Source organism: Syngnathus floridae, chromosome 10 (genome assembly GCF_059516105.1).
Source record: "Syngnathus floridae isolate MCC-2025c chromosome 10, RoL_Sflo_1.0, whole genome shotgun sequence".
NCBI classification, from domain to species: Eukaryota; Metazoa; Chordata; class Actinopteri; order Syngnathiformes; family Syngnathidae; genus Syngnathus; species Syngnathus floridae.
In genome coordinates, this window is record NC_142422.1 from 11189905 (window position 1) to 11205050 (window position 15146).

A 15146-nucleotide genomic window follows, 5' to 3' on the forward strand; every position below is an offset into this window, starting at 1 on the left:
ACTGTATGCTGAAGTTGGGACTTGACAAGAAAGTACAGTAATCCCTCGTTTATCACGGATAATTGGTTCCAAAAGGTACGGTCACCAACAAGAAGTACTGGGCAGGCTAACGAGTTAGTGGAAAGATGCTAATTCGCGATCATGCTAACACGTGAAAACGGACTTTTAAAGTAATGTAAACGAACATTTGGAGCAATACTACATTGTCCTAAAGGTTAGACACATGTTTCCTCAATGTAGACGTTTTATTTTGACTTTTAAATATTTTTTTAATTTGGAAAAAAAATCCGTGATGTAGTGAACCCGCGGTAAACGAAACGCGAAGTAGCGAGGGATCACTGTATCAACAGTAATTAAAAAAAAAAAAAATCACATTTTTGTACACGGGAAGAAAAAACTATTGAGTGATAACAGGCAGGTGCAATTCAGAGTGTTCAACCAACGGCGCATAAAAAGACATTTGTCAAGGCAGTGTATTGTATATAAGTCGATATGAACGATTCTAAGAAACATGAATGACAAGTAACATACATGACTCGTAGTGGAAGTGCCGCAGCAAGAAAAACACACAAGTTAACAGACTGGAGGATTCGGTTATCAAAAAAAAAGATGTTCAGTGAGGAGAGGAGCCCTCACTTAGACCCTTAGACCCTCAGATATTTACAAAACTTTTGCTTTTCACATTCATGCAGTTCTGATGGAGATTGTGCTTTTTCTGCTACGACCACATGGAGGCAGTATAATACAGACACAAAAAAGTTTCAAAACTGACTCAGTAATAATTAGGGCCTGACTAATCATTATGGAATTCTTTTAGGCAGATTCTGATATTTGGCAGAATAAAATTCTATAATCAAGTAATTGAAAGAAAATCTAATGAATTTTTTTTTTTTTGGTCCCTTAAAACTTGTAACAATAAAATATATAAATTACAGACAGAACATTTGACTGTTGTACAGTGCTTTCTCCTGAAGTATGAATAGAATCTTACAGCGGTAGAAATGAGTTCAAATCAGCCGCTTTTTGCCACTTTAAAGAGCTAATATTGACCCATAATTGATTTTATGATCATTCAAAGTGACTCTCTTTGTTTCACGTTTAGTTCAACAGGGAATGGCAATAAACGGCTTGAACCCTTCTTTGATGGAACCATTGCTTCCTTTGAGATGGATTGAGTCAAGTTCAACGTCAGCTCATATCTTGATAAACTCGTATGGTGGCTCACTTGTATCTCAGGGCACCACCAAAATGAAACTCCACCTCAATCAAGCGATATTCCATTCAGTCATGTTTGTCATTCTTATCGCCATTACTTTTTGACTTATCCGTCTTCTCAGCGTCTGTCTTCTTGTCTGCTCTCCTGCTTCCCCCGAGAGCCCGGCCCACAATTATGCAGCCGACGGCCAGCAAGTGCATGGCGAAGTAGATGGACGACCAGTAGGCGATGGTGTCGGAGGCTTTGAGCAGCACGAAGCCCATGCACATGTAATCGTAAGCTCGCATCTTCAGGAACCAGTGGACCCAGTCGAAGATGCTCTGACCACGCGGGCCCAGTCGGGCTCGCACCGACGCCTCCATGGCCGACTCGGCGGCGATGCAAAGTGGGATGGTGAGGAAGGACAGGTAGTATCCGGCGTGTAGACCGTGCCAGTATGCGCTAATGAACATGGTCCAGCCCGCCCTAAGCACAGAATCCATGTTTAATTATGTTCAGTTTGATGCTTTTTAGTTGCTTGAAGCCAAAATGCACCCTTTTCTTCCCTCACCTGAGCGTGTAGGACTTGAAGGGGGCGTTGGGGTAGATGTAGTGATGCAGCCACCACTGCACGGTCATATTCCAGTAACGCATGCCGTGCCGCACCTTCACGCAGAAATCCGTGTTGTAGCAGTCGATGTTCTGGATGGTTTTAAAGTCGTATGTCTCCTCAGCCAGCGACTCGGGGCTTGGAAAAAGATTTTTGAGATTTGTCATGTACTCCTTTCAGAGGTCAAGTCTGGGTGATCCACTTTTGGTTACCTATAGCTGACGGTGGGTCCCCCGCCCGGTTTGCACTGAGCCCGTTCTGGATAACAGCCCAGACCGGCGCTGATGCATCCGGCCTCTGCGCCGCACCACGCGGCATAGAAGCGCATCCTGAACACGAAGAACACCACTATCATGTAGAAGAACCTGACGTGAGGGTGAAAGACAAGGAAAATTGGGTTAGGGTTCTTTATGTTGAAATGGCAAAATCCAAATAAAGAGACAGGTTGGTCATTTGAGGTCACCTGAAAAAGAAATTATGATCCAGGAACTCGTCGGTGCGGACGTAAGCCAGTGGGAAGGCGGAGTTGACAGCCAGGAAGAGCGCACCGAAGACCGGCACCAGCTTCAGTCGCTGCAGGCACGGCTCCCAGCCGGGCAGGGCCAGCGGTTTGGGCTGCTCCAGCCAGTCGGTGTAAGTTTGGAAGCGAAAGAACGGGCCTTTTGGAGGGAAGATAATGGGAAGCATGGGAAAAGACAGGAATGAGAGGACAAGGACAGACAGAAATGTGGGCAGTGGACAAAATACACAAATGGAGAAGATGGCATTGGATTCATGTGGGAAGAGCACAAGAATAGCAAAGAGCTAGATTAGTAGGGCTGAACCATTTTGTACAATAAAAGTGAGGTCAAATTGAACCAAGTAACGGGTTGGCCACAAACTAGTTTTTTTTAATCTCAACTGCTTTTAGAGTGAAATTAAGCAGATGTCCCCTCCAATTTTCAGCTTTCGAAATTTCATTTTGCTACGTTGCGATGTAATTTTGATTAATTGTTCAGCCCGACACATTAGTACTAGTGATACTATTTAACAAAACTAGTTAGACATATATGAACTCACACGATGTTGGACAAGTAGCAGAGTGAGACAAAGAGAGAAATCGGTTAAGAGTCATGCAAAATAAAGTCATTTCAACAGGATGGACAACATAACATGCAAACGTTTCCACATTTCCTCTTACAAGCGACACAACTTCTTCTTCCTGACTCACCTGTCATGACACCCACATAACAGTAGCTGTACGACATGATGTCATACAGGGACGGCTCCCGAGACAGACGACCAACCACCGAAGCCCTGCTGAAGGAACTCACTTCCTTCTTCTTCTCCACGTGGAAGCCGTGCACCTCGTTGGCTAGGCTCACCATCTGACTCGTATCGGAATGCAGAAAGTGTCAAAACATCCGTTTGGATTTTGGTTTTCAGACAATTGTGTACCTTGAGCGTGAGAAGCAGCTGGACGGCATTGGCAAAAGGTGTCGGCGCAGGCAAACCAAACCATGTGACCAACCGGAAGAAGAGGAGGTATAAAAAGGTCCAGGTGAGACTCAAGGCAGGAGCGAGCCTTTATACACAGAGGAGAATACACTCAGTATAGGACACGCTAAAGTTTTGAAATGTCTCTTCTCAAATATTCCATTGAGGCTGCTCCTTCACTTGTAAAAGAACCCCCAAGATTCCACTGTAATAATTATCATATTTAAAAAACTACCTCCAGTTGCTCTTGATAATAATCCAGGTTCCAATCACCGTCACCAAAGAGTGGAGTGTGTGCACTTGACAGGTAGTGATCGTAATGGAGAGACCCAGGAGCATAGCAGCCCCCTGCTTTACGGGAGGACCTGATACCCAAACATGACATCATCAAGAGTTCCAATCCCATCAAGTGACATTCAGATACAGATTACAACTCTCCAAAACATGGAAGAACTCAAAAAGACACTCACTGAGGTAACGGAAAAGGAATCCAAGCGGGATGGAGGCTGCGAGGACTCCCAAGTACACCAGCTCATCAGGAGACATTGTTGCTCTGCAAGCAAAAATAATAATCATTCATAAAATGAAATAAAACAAAAACGACATGATTTTTCTAACAACAGTGCATGTTGACAGTTATTATTTCTGATTTTAGTGGTTTGTATATACGAGGAAATATTTGCTCCCGACAAGCAGCAATGTCGCACATGGAAAATTTAAGATGTACATATGCAAATTAAATTTTAGGTCTTAAATCAATATGTGGGCGTTTTAGTATCCACTTTGTCCCCAACCTTTGAATGCACTTGACTGACCATCTTTATTATGCAGACTTGTGCGTCATTTTTTGACGCCGACAGTCAATGTAGCCTGGACGGGGGTTAGATTAATGATAACAATTTAAAAACCCTTTTACCGAAAAACACAAAACAGTTCAGCCACATAAGTGAAAGTCGGCAACCCGGCGGGATAAGCAGTTCCTCAATGCTCACAGTGCGATACTGGATGACATTTAAAGTAGTTTAATAAATTAGCGTAATTGGTTTACACAAGCGTGTGCGACACAAAGCCATGATACTTACGCGGAAGAGGACTGCTGTTAAATGGAGACGAACCAAGCCCTGCTTTGCCATTCACAACAAGTCTTCACTGACAGGGAAAGTACTTCTGGTTTCGTGACGTTCAACGACATGATTGGACGCGGCCATTTTGCCTTGGCGGCGGGCTGTACCATCACAGGAGGAGTAAATGTATCCATTATTGCAGGGAATGTCAACCGGTGGTATTCCAGGTGGTCCGCAAATAATTGTAACGTTTTTAAAAATAAAATTGATTTATTTAGACTTGATTTATTTCCCAGCTAATTTTGTGAACAATCAACTGACTTTTTCTGTCTTCCTGGGGTTTTCATTTGGTATAGCAAATTTGAACAGGTTCCTCCCTAAGGAAAGATACAGGGGGGTTCTAATTCTAACACTAACCATGAAAATAAGTACCCCCCCCGGCCTCCCATTCATAGAGTGAGACTTCAACCTTGAAGGTGATCGGTTCAATCCTCAAGTCAATTTAGACATGATTTTCCAGCTAATTTTGAGAATGAATCATTTACCCATTCAAATTATGTCACATGTAGCTGAGACTCATAAATAAACAAAATATTCCACCAAAGCAGTGGTCCTCAAGTAGCTTCTTGGTTATAATGGTGGTCCTTTAGACGTAATCAGTTGAAAACCCCAGCATTATTGCCTAAATTTTAATTATTTCTACTATCAACTAAAAAACAAGTCAACTCAGGTTTGTTGGTCAAACCAATCATTTATTGAAAACTTGACAGAACAGGAGGTTTTTCAACACGCCTCCTGAGTGATATCCTTCTTAATCCTCCTCCTCATCATCAGCTCCGGCTCCACCTCCCTGGCCCTTCTTGGAGTTCTTTCTCTTAACACGGCCTGGGCGTCCGCCACCGTATGGGGACCTGAGGGAGAAGTCAATGTGCTTCTGGCTGTCCAGGCGCACCACGAAAGAGGGGATGTTGACCACCTGCTTGCGCACACTGTGGAGAGATCGAAGGGGAAACGTAAGAATGTGACAGTTGTGAAATTCAACCTGCAATGATACAATATTCCTAATTGTGTTAGGCTTCATTGACGAGGAATTCTTGACACCACAGAAAATCTGCACATTTTAAATCTTAATCACCAGCCTGGAGAGTTGCGGGTAGCAGCCACTACCATTGCCCGAGGTGCAACCCATACCTTACCTAATTGCCCCCGGGTATCAGTCAGAGGATGGCAGGATTGGCTCTGGGCAATGCTTTACTGACAAGGTATACGGCTTTGATACCGAATTGACCTTGGTGATATATTTAACCCATCTCAGCGGAGGGTGTTAAAAGCCAGCGGTCCTCTGATGGAAGAGGAAGCATCGGGCATCTCGTAAGACTTGACGCCCTTTTCTCCCCCGATGTGTACGTTTCGTCTCGTGATCAACGTACCGGATGTGCCTCTGGCGGATAAGCACTCGGGCGTGGTGGATGCTCTTGGCGAGTCCGAGCTTGAAAACCTGAGTCTGCAGCCTCCTCTCCAAGAAGTCCTCAACCTTCAGACCCAGGATGTAATCCAGCTTCATCTTGGCCTCATCCAACACGCCAATACGCACCAGACGCCTGAGCAAGGCATTACCTGCATGTGACAAAAGTATTTAGTTTCACCCCCACAAAAACACACATTTTATAATCCACTCTGAGCATTAAGCCTCATTCACGAGGAATTCGCGACCACACTGGAAATTCAGACAATTTAAATTTAAATCATTGGCTAAAACCTCAAAGTGGCTTTCAACACAAGGTTGTTGAATACCTTCAAACAGACGCTTGGGGTCTTTCTCATCCAGAGTGAGCAGCTCTCTGGCAGCTTTACGAATCTTGGCCAGGGTGAACTTGACCCTCCACACCTCACGCTTGTTCCTCAAACCATACTCGCCTGAAAGGACAGAGGACCTTTCAGCATCATATGACTCAACAGGTCCACAATCACACCACAATGAGCTTTTAACACACCAATGAGTTTCAACTCCTGGTCGAGACGGGACTTCTCGAAGGGACGGCGGGGGGTGACATAAGTCTTGCGACACACCCAGCTCCTGGCAACGGGCATGGCTGCTTACAAGTGCCTGCAAATTCAAAGAAATGTCAATACACGCGAAATAACTGATTAATATTTATCCATGCACAAGAAAGTCTATGAGTTCAGCTGACTGTAGCTGATGATACACACAATCCAGTAAGAACCTATCACACAAGCCAATATTGTGATCTGCAACAGCGTGTCAAAATTGAAAGACTCCTGTATAAACCCCGGCCCTCGAAATATTGATATTACGATTAAAATAGTCAAGCGCAGTTTACAATGGACGTGAACAGGCCGCACATTCGCCAGACCACGTTGCTCCGTATTAGCATTAGCATGTGCGCTAGCGTTGCAAAAAACGACAGAACACCATAGTAAGGTTTACAAATGACACATTTAGTCAAGCGGGAGAGTTGTTCAAAATGATGTTGAATACTCTTAGCATTTTAAATAAGGCGTGTGTAAGTTGCAAAAAGCCAGAGGACTGCGACCCGTACCTGCTTCGCTCAGGCTCGCGTAGTAAAGAGGAAGTCAATGGCGGGCCTGAGTGTTTTATATGATATTTGAAGACTACATATCCCATCATGCTTTTTACCAAGTGAGCGAAACTGATATATTTGGTATGTCGCCCCCTGCTGCCGAAAAACCATAACTAAATGTGAAGTACTTGATGCATCGTTTATTTTATGGGAGTTTCTAATACACTGACAGCATGTATAATTTCCCTTTTACACAAATATTAATGTAGCATAATTTTACTTGCTATATTACAATATGCGACTTCTAAGACTGAAATTAAATCGAGTCCTTCCTCAAAGATGCCCTTTGTTTTTTTCTGTACTACGGTGTTTACACTATTTTGGAACCAAGACAACATTTTGAAACTTTTTAGTTATAATCCCTAAAGGTATTTTAGAATAGAATAGCATTTCTTTTATTGTTGTCACTATAGAAATTTATAATGTGATTGAAAACGACTCCTTCTCCTCTGCAAATGCATAAGAAATTAAATATGTAAAATATGTATATATATGTATATGTAAAATATTTACAACGGAAGACAATCCAAAAATAATTTACTATGACTTCTATTGGGGCGTTTTTCACAATGGCTCAAACGACCTATAGGGTGTTTAGCAGCGTCCACTATCAGATCATTAATGGCTGTTCATTTTGTTTGCAAAGAACATGCCAGAAGTTGTGAGAAACGTTGCTTGCCAATGTGTGTCAGGGCGAGCGAGGGTGGTAAGGTGGTACTCATAAGGAAGGACACGAGGGACTATTTATAATACTCTGAAATGAGAGCCCCGAGCATGTGTTTCTGTCTGTCAGGCCGCATGATCGCCTCATGGACACACCGAAAGCTCTTTTCACTGCTGGATATCGCGTCTTGACCGGACAGGACGCTGCTTGTTTTGCATGTGTGGAGGGGGTTTGACTCACCTCCACGCTTTGGGTTCACAAACTTGAAGCTGTCCTTCACTAACCTGGATCTTTCCCTCAATTTGGAATACTTTTTTCTTTTCTAGCTTGACTCACCGTCTGATATCCTGAGGTCAACTTTAGTTTTTTCACCCCTTGTCCTCCACTCTTGCTCATTCTCCCGCTGTGAGGTTTTTCGAGGCCATGCTTTCCTCACCCACTGTTATCCTCCAGCCTTATGGACTGCCTGTCTACCCGCAGACGACCACCTGCTACCCCAGCATAGTCCAGGTAACACTTGCGTTTTGTTGAACACATCAGTCAGGTGTAAAGAAGAGTGTGCACCTCACGGGAGGAGACGAAAGAGGATTTCAGACGTGTGGTTGCTTTAGAGTGCCTCATGGTCGCAACTATGAGTGCATGCATGTCACGGAGGGAAATGTTGAAGAGCGAGGGATTTTTTAAAAAGTCGTATATGGCAGTGAGCGTGCAGAGTGGGGCTTCGCTCCAGCGGGGTTTCGTTAGAGCGCCTCGTTGTAGCATCAATTTTTTTCTGGTTGTAGTGGTATTTGTTTGACGGCTGCTTTTGGTGTATTCAGTGGGAAGGGACACAATATTTGAAATCGGAGAGAACAACTTGATTTGTCACGATTTTGAAGCTGGATTTTACAGACTTGTTGATTTTTTTTAATTCAAATTTGACAAGGCTGTCAACCACTCTTATTGTTGTGTCTGCCAAATTTAGAAGATATTTTTTATTTTTAATGGACAGCAACTCAAACATATTTTTTTATACATTTACTATTGATTTTAAAACTAAAATGGCCTTTGATCGGAAAAAGGTGTGTGCTTATGCGTGTGTGTCCCTGACATGCCATCAATGCCACAATGCATCTGGCATGCTTCCACCTTGTCAACCGTATTTTTAGGCTGTCTCTCCTGAGCAGATAATCACAGGAGGAGATTCTGTCACCTATCTGGTTTTCTGCAATCAGCTCCTCTTAAAATAGAGGCGCGGCGATAGTACAAGCAAGCATCTGTTTCCAAACTAAATATGTTGGCATGTTGAGAAATGTTTTTTCTAGTTTAATTGCACTCAAATCCTGAAAGATGTCCCTAACGGTCTCCCATACTTGAGCATGTCGCTCGCCACATCTGCAGTTGGCGTCGGGTGCGTGGAAATGGCACGACAGCTGTCTCAGCAGGCACCTGGCCCTCGAGCTGTTGACCTGTGACCCCTGAGCAGACAGCTGAGGTGCTAAGAGAGGAGAACAAGACAGATAAGACAAATGAGTATAGAGATACAAAGGGGGCAGACGCTATTCACTGGGACCAGTAGGGTGTCATATCTCACAGAACAGCGTTAGCTTTGTGTCAGGAGGGTCCTGTCCAAAAAAAAAAAAAAAGATAATAATGCTGACTTTAGATAAAACGCAGTGATTGACAGTCACAGATGTGCACAGGTGCTGTGGGAGTCCCCCTCGGCCCCTTTCTCCGCCCCTTGTGTTTGTGGTGATCATTTGATGGGATTGGTGGAGGGTTAGCGGTGGGCGGGTGGTGGGCCGCCATTAAAACATGCAGCATTTGATGTTGAGGGACTCACAAATTCCGGGGTGCGCTGAAGGGGTAAGACCATCCTTGCATTGTATTACTATCATCTCAATAGGACCCAAAATGATCGTTCTGTTGTTTTTTTAGCATTGTGATTCTGTATTACAGAATTTGATCAAGGTTTTGTGACTAAATAACTTTTAGGTGATGTAAGAAAATCTAGAATGCTTGCACAGGGTAGTCATGAGTAGCCTTCACTAGAACACAAAATAGCTCAAGCAATTAAATGCTTAAAAAAATGTCAATTTAAAAATGAGATTTGCATCAAGTAGACAAATTATAAGAATTGCTTCTGAGCATTTCCATCGAATTTTGTTTAAATGTAATGTGAATCCACCATCGTCCTCTCCTTCTACTCAGGGGGGCCCCACGCAGGAGGCGGGCCCGGGGGGCACCGACCCCGCCCTGCCCCAGGTGTACGCTGCACCGCCCTCCTACCCGACCCCAGGTCAAGGTCCAGCGGCGTCGGCGGGCAGGCTGCCGCCTCTGGAATTTAGCTCGGCACACCCCGGCTCCGAATACCCTGAGCATGCCCAGCTGAGGGTCTACCAGGGCCCTCAGCTGGAGGGCGCCGAGCCTCTGACCTCTACCAACACGGTAAGGACCGCAAGGTATGAAAGTCACCTGACAACAGTGTGCAGAAGGGAAAAACATTAATGAGTGAGTCATAGTCGTTCTACTAGTGTGGTGATTTATTTTTTTTAAAAATGATATAGAATCAATTCTCCATTTTGCGAGTTAATGAGGCCCACCTACTTTCGCTGCCCCCCCTTTCCTCTGTTACATCTTTTTACAGCACAACCGTATCAATGACACTCAGTAAGGGGGACAGCTGAGAGTGTTGTTGAAAATAAATCCCCCTGTTCGCCGTGGCTCTTTTCAAACAGGCAGTACACCAGATTAGCTTTCATAGATTGATATTGTGTGAAGGTCTTTTTCATATGCTGGGAAAGACACGGTCTCCATCTGTTGTTGCTATTTAGAAATGTAGAGGGGAGGAAAAAAACCAAAACAGATTTATTCTATCCATCTGTCCAAGAAACAATTTGCAGACATTTTTACGAGGTTCTGTGCTTTGACTGTTATGTACATCTTTAAGACTGTTGGGAAATAAAATACGTTACTCTTTTTACAGCAAGTACCACCAAATCAACTAAATGGTCTTTTGTGTGGCCCCCGTATATTTGATGACTATAGAGCCCCTCACCCCCCTCCCTCAGACACACAAGGCTCCATGCTGGGAGAAAGTTGAGGCGGCGCCACGGAAAGGGGAGGGAGGGGCGAAGGGGGGAGGCAGACCAGATGACCCCCCCACCCCACCCTCTCTCCCACTCTGAAATATCACAACACAGGTCCAGAACGTTATTCTGCATCGTGACATGACATCACCAAACCGGCTCGACCCCCCCGCTCCCCCCACCTGTGGTGTATGTGCGTGTATGTGCGTGTGTGTGCGCGTACGTGCGAGTGTGTGTGTGTGTGTGTGTGTGTGTGTGTGTGTGTGTGTGTCCCCTCCACCCCCAAGCATATTAATGATGACACTTTCCCTTTAACCCTTGGCAGAAAAGCAGCACCTTGACCCGTTTGGAACGCTCTTCTTTTCCTCTTTGTGTCTCTTTTTTGTTGTTTCAAGCTTTCTGCCGCTTCATTTCTCCATTTGTGCTACATTCGGGCCTCACTGGAAAGCTAATCTTAGCCCACCTGTGCATTTTTTTCCATGTATTGATTTTCCGACTTAACACGCCGACACATTGACGCGCACACTCCATATTAGCGCACACTCGCATCGTGGTGCATTGTGGGACAAGTGAATGTTTCTCTTCCTTACTTTTTGTATTGTTGTGCATGGGACAGTTGGAAGCAAATTGATTTTTTACGGCATTTCTGCAGTTGGATGTGTTTCACTTTGTTACAGCTGCTTGGGGAGAGTGAGAAGCTGTATTAGGGCCCTCTGGTTTGTTTATTATTATTATTATTATTATTATTATTATTATTATTATTATTATTATTATTATTATTATTATTATTATAGAGCCAAATAAGTCAAACGTAAATAGGTAGACCCTAAAAAAAATTGAAAAAAATTCTGTCCGAAAAGACAGGAAGTTTCCTCTTTAAAAGTGTTGAGAGGTTTAAGTCAAGTCAAGTCAAGTTTAAAGTGATATTTTTAGCAAACTAGCACCTGACAACATTTGGAAAATAATTCAGCCCCAGAGGCCTTTCACTTCACCTTGAGAGATTTGGTGGGCGATTGAATCGTGAATAGACCCACAAAAAAGTCTCAGTAACAAAAGCCTAAAAAGACAGAGGAAGACATTTTCGTGTGACTCTGTAGCACCCGACGAAATTTTAATAACAGTTCGGCCTCAAAAGCTAGTTTGACTTTGTAAGACAAAATTCAGTGGGCATACAGTATTATGAGTAGACCCACTAAAAAAAGTTTAATTATAAACGTGTCTGTTCATCATTGTCTCCAGCCAAGAGCACAATGGCAAAATTTAACGACACACCATAAAACCTCAAAGTCTAATAAAACATTTCCTCCAAAAGTCGTAATATAATTTTCTGAAAATTCAGCCTCTGAAATCACTGAGCAACATGCAATTGGGTTATTTGAAAATTTGATCATGTTAAATTTTGAACTAGTAGTTAATTAGTAGTTGTACTTTTCCACAGGCATGTTTTAAGACGCCCTCCCTGCCCCCTTTACTTTCACACCTCCTCACGTATGCCTGAGAGGGATCACTGGTTGCGGAATGCTCTTTGGTTTGGATTCCTGACCTGGTGGCCATGTCTTGTCTAACGTTATGCGATGCTTTGTACACAACCAGGAAGTGATCAGTTGTCCCCCGCCCTCATTCGGCCACACACGTTCCCTCACAGTCACTCTCTTTTTCCACCCGTTTTCCCTTTTTGTTCTTTGCTGGGCCATCAGGAGGAAGCTTTGGCCCCTGTGGCCTCGGACCCTCAAGCTCTGAGCGCGTCTGTGGCATCTGGCGGAAGCGGCGGCGGAGGGAGCGGGAGTGATGACGAGGGGTCCGGCAAGGCCCAGCCCAAACGCCTCCACGTGTCAAACATCCCCTTCCGCTTCAGGGACCCGGACCTTCGGCAGATGTTTGGGGTACGGATTTATTTTTTTATTACATATACAAAGACGTCTTGATGATCCCTGAGTCATCAAATTTACATCATTATGATACAAAGGTTACATTTCTTTTCTAGCAATTTGGAAAAATCCTGGATGTAGAGATTATTTTCAACGAAAGGGGGTCAAAGGTCAGTGACAAAGTTTGGACGACAATGTGAAACGGTGCCATGAACAAAAACCACAAATAGCACCGACACTCTTGCAGGGATTCGGGTTCGTCACCTTTGAGAGCGCGGCCGAGGCTGACCGAGCACGGGAGAAACTGAACGGGACAATCGTGGAAGGAAGGAAGATCGAGGTCAGACAAACACATCTGTTTCCATAGCGACTATACAATTTAGTTATAGCGAGAACACAATCACTGATGACCTCACAATTTCAATACTTTTGCCTTTTCAGGTGAATAATGCCACTGCAAGGGTAGTTACCAAAAAGCCACAAACACCGCTTGTGAACAGCGACCTTTCACGTAAGACACAACTAGGTCAAAGGTTGCTTCTGTTTCTTGGCTTTGAATGATTTGTGCTTGTCCGTACAGCTTCCGGGTGGAAAATCAACCCTGTCATGGGGGCCATGTACGCACCGGAACTCTACACAGGTCAGTCAAGGCAACACAATCGATAACAATTGACAGCTATCGAAATTATTTGCATGCTTTTGTTATTCAGTGGCCGGTTTCCCCTACCCGGTGGCGGCGCCCGCGTTGGCCTACCGGGGCTCGGCGCTGAGGGGTCGAGGCCGGACCATCTACAACACTATTCGCTCCGCCGCAACGCCTACTGCTGTGCCAGCTTACCCGGGGTACGGCTGGACCGAACTAAAATCATTTAACCAAACTGGACTTAACTGGATTGGACATTTAACAGAATTTAACTGGACAGAGCCAGACTGAAAAGTAAGTTAATATGATTTCCTAATGTTTTCCACTTTGCCAATCAGGGTGGTGTATCAAGATGGTCTCTACGGAGCAGAAGTCTACGTAAGTCACTTCACCTACTTGCATTCAACTGCTTGTCCAATCAGTAACCAGCCTTGACATGATGTATTCCGTCTAGGGAGGTTATCCTGCCACGTACAGGGTGGCCCAGACCGCATCGGCCGCGGCCGCCGCCGCCGCTGCAACATACAGCGACGGGTAGGCAGACATGTCAAAGAAAATATCTTCCACTGCAAGTTGCATTATGACAAGTGAATATTTGGATATTGCAATGATGTCACCAGATACGGCCGCGTTTACGCCACAGCCGCGGACCCCTATCACCACTCGGTGGGACCAACAACCACATATGGCGTTGGCACCATGGTGAGTTTACGCTGGCATGCAAACACTTATTTTTTCCAGAACTGATTCATTGTATTTCCATTTCTTTCTTTCGCAGGCCAGTTTGTATCGAGGAGGATACAACCGCTTCACTCCCTACTGATGTACTGTGACCTGGATGCCGCCCATAGGAAGTGACTGAAGTTGTAAATACTGGTACTGTACTGTTCTCCATGCTCAGCACACGCGTTGCATTATTTGTGTATTTTACAAGCGAACTTTTAAAGGAGGACTTGTGACGCTAGAACACCACCGTGGGAGATATTTGGATCTCATTTTCATACGTTGTTTGGATGATGTGCTGGAGCTTTATTTAAGTGTGTGTTTGAGTGTGTGTGTGTCTGGGAGTCACGTGTGACATCAGTTTCACCATGAGTTGTTTGGCCCATTGCAGAGTTGACTGGGGTTTCAGTTGTGTTTCTTACTAACAAACTACCTCTTTTCTTTTGGCTTTTCTTTCTGATCTCGCTACGTGTGATGTTTACTTCTAAATAAAACTCTTTTCATCTGGCTTTCTTGTTTTGCTCATTTTTCTCACTTGTGTGGCTGTCCTTTGGTTTCTATTGCTTAAAAATTGAGGCCTCGTTGACCTTTCAGTTAACAGGCTTCATGTGAAAACTAGAGCTTTTTGACTTTCTCAGCTTTATTATTTCCAACATAGCTTAGTTCTTGTCTATCATAGTTTCTTCTTTCTAATTATTTAGTTATGGTTGAACTTCCTCGCTTTAAATGCTCTTGCTTCATTTTTCCATTCCATTCATTTTGCTTGACCTCCTTATTTCTTACGCATGTTTTTTTCATATACTGTCCTCTGCTTAGCTACCTTATAGTTGTACTTTAGATTTTCCTATTTGCTTGCTTGGAAAGCATCAAGCATCTCTGATGGTTTCTACATTTCTAAGCTTGTTTGGCAGGCTTTCTTTTGCTTCTCAACTTTTTTTGTACTTGTGCTTCGCTTTAACTGGACACTTGACCACAGGTTCATCTTACATTTGCAAGGTTTGAACACTTTTCTGCTGAATAAAATTAAAATATGTGGCGGAGTTAAACGAATTGGTGTTTAAACACAAACAATGCAGCAACTAATGTAGACAAAGGTTGTAACGATACGCACAGAAAAAACTGACATTGCGAACTCATTGCGAAAATTCGTTGACTATTTATACTGCCGCCTGGTGGTCAACACGCGTAAGCCAGAAAGCGTAGTCAATCATCAACTGTTGTGTTCACATTTT

At 44.0% G+C, this 15146-nt stretch overlaps 3 protein-coding genes across 3 annotated transcripts; 1 reads left to right on the plus strand and 2 right to left on the minus strand.

The window, feature by feature from the left end:
- Positions 1 to 455: 455 nt before the first annotated feature.
- On the minus strand, positions 456 to 4486 carry mboat7 (membrane bound O-acyltransferase domain containing 7). The gene is made up of 9 exons (XM_088387510.1): positions 4364 to 4486; positions 3752 to 3834; positions 3517 to 3646; positions 3243 to 3369; positions 3016 to 3172; positions 2269 to 2464; positions 2018 to 2170; positions 1767 to 1943; positions 456 to 1681 (listed from the first exon to the last, which is right to left on the minus strand). Exons 2-9 carry the CDS (start codon positions 3825 to 3827, stop codon positions 1282 to 1284), a joined length of 1416 nt encoding a protein of 471 aa, XP_088243636.1. The 5' UTR covers positions 3828 to 3834; positions 4364 to 4486; the 3' UTR covers positions 456 to 1281.
- Positions 4487 to 5076: 590 nt separating this feature from the next.
- Positions 5077 to 6960, minus strand: rps9 (ribosomal protein S9). The gene is made up of 5 exons (XM_088388121.1): positions 6907 to 6960; positions 6340 to 6452; positions 6140 to 6262; positions 5776 to 5962; positions 5077 to 5334 (listed from the first exon to the last, which is right to left on the minus strand). Exons 2-5 carry the CDS (start codon positions 6434 to 6436, stop codon positions 5157 to 5159), a joined length of 585 nt encoding a protein of 194 aa, XP_088244247.1. The 5' UTR covers positions 6437 to 6452; positions 6907 to 6960; the 3' UTR covers positions 5077 to 5156.
- A 731-nt stretch (positions 6961 to 7691) lies between these two features.
- Positions 7692 to 14422, plus strand: rbfox1l (RNA binding fox-1 homolog 1, like). Its single transcript, XM_088386958.1, has 12 exons — positions 7692 to 8122; positions 9803 to 10039; positions 12378 to 12563; positions 12665 to 12718; positions 12796 to 12888; positions 12990 to 13059; positions 13129 to 13188; positions 13259 to 13391; positions 13530 to 13569; positions 13646 to 13725; positions 13812 to 13893; positions 13970 to 14422. Exons 1-12 carry the CDS (start codon positions 8036 to 8038, stop codon positions 14012 to 14014), a joined length of 1167 nt encoding a protein of 388 aa, XP_088243084.1. The 5' UTR covers positions 7692 to 8035; the 3' UTR covers positions 14015 to 14422.
- The last annotated feature ends 724 nt before the right edge of the window (positions 14423 to 15146 follow it).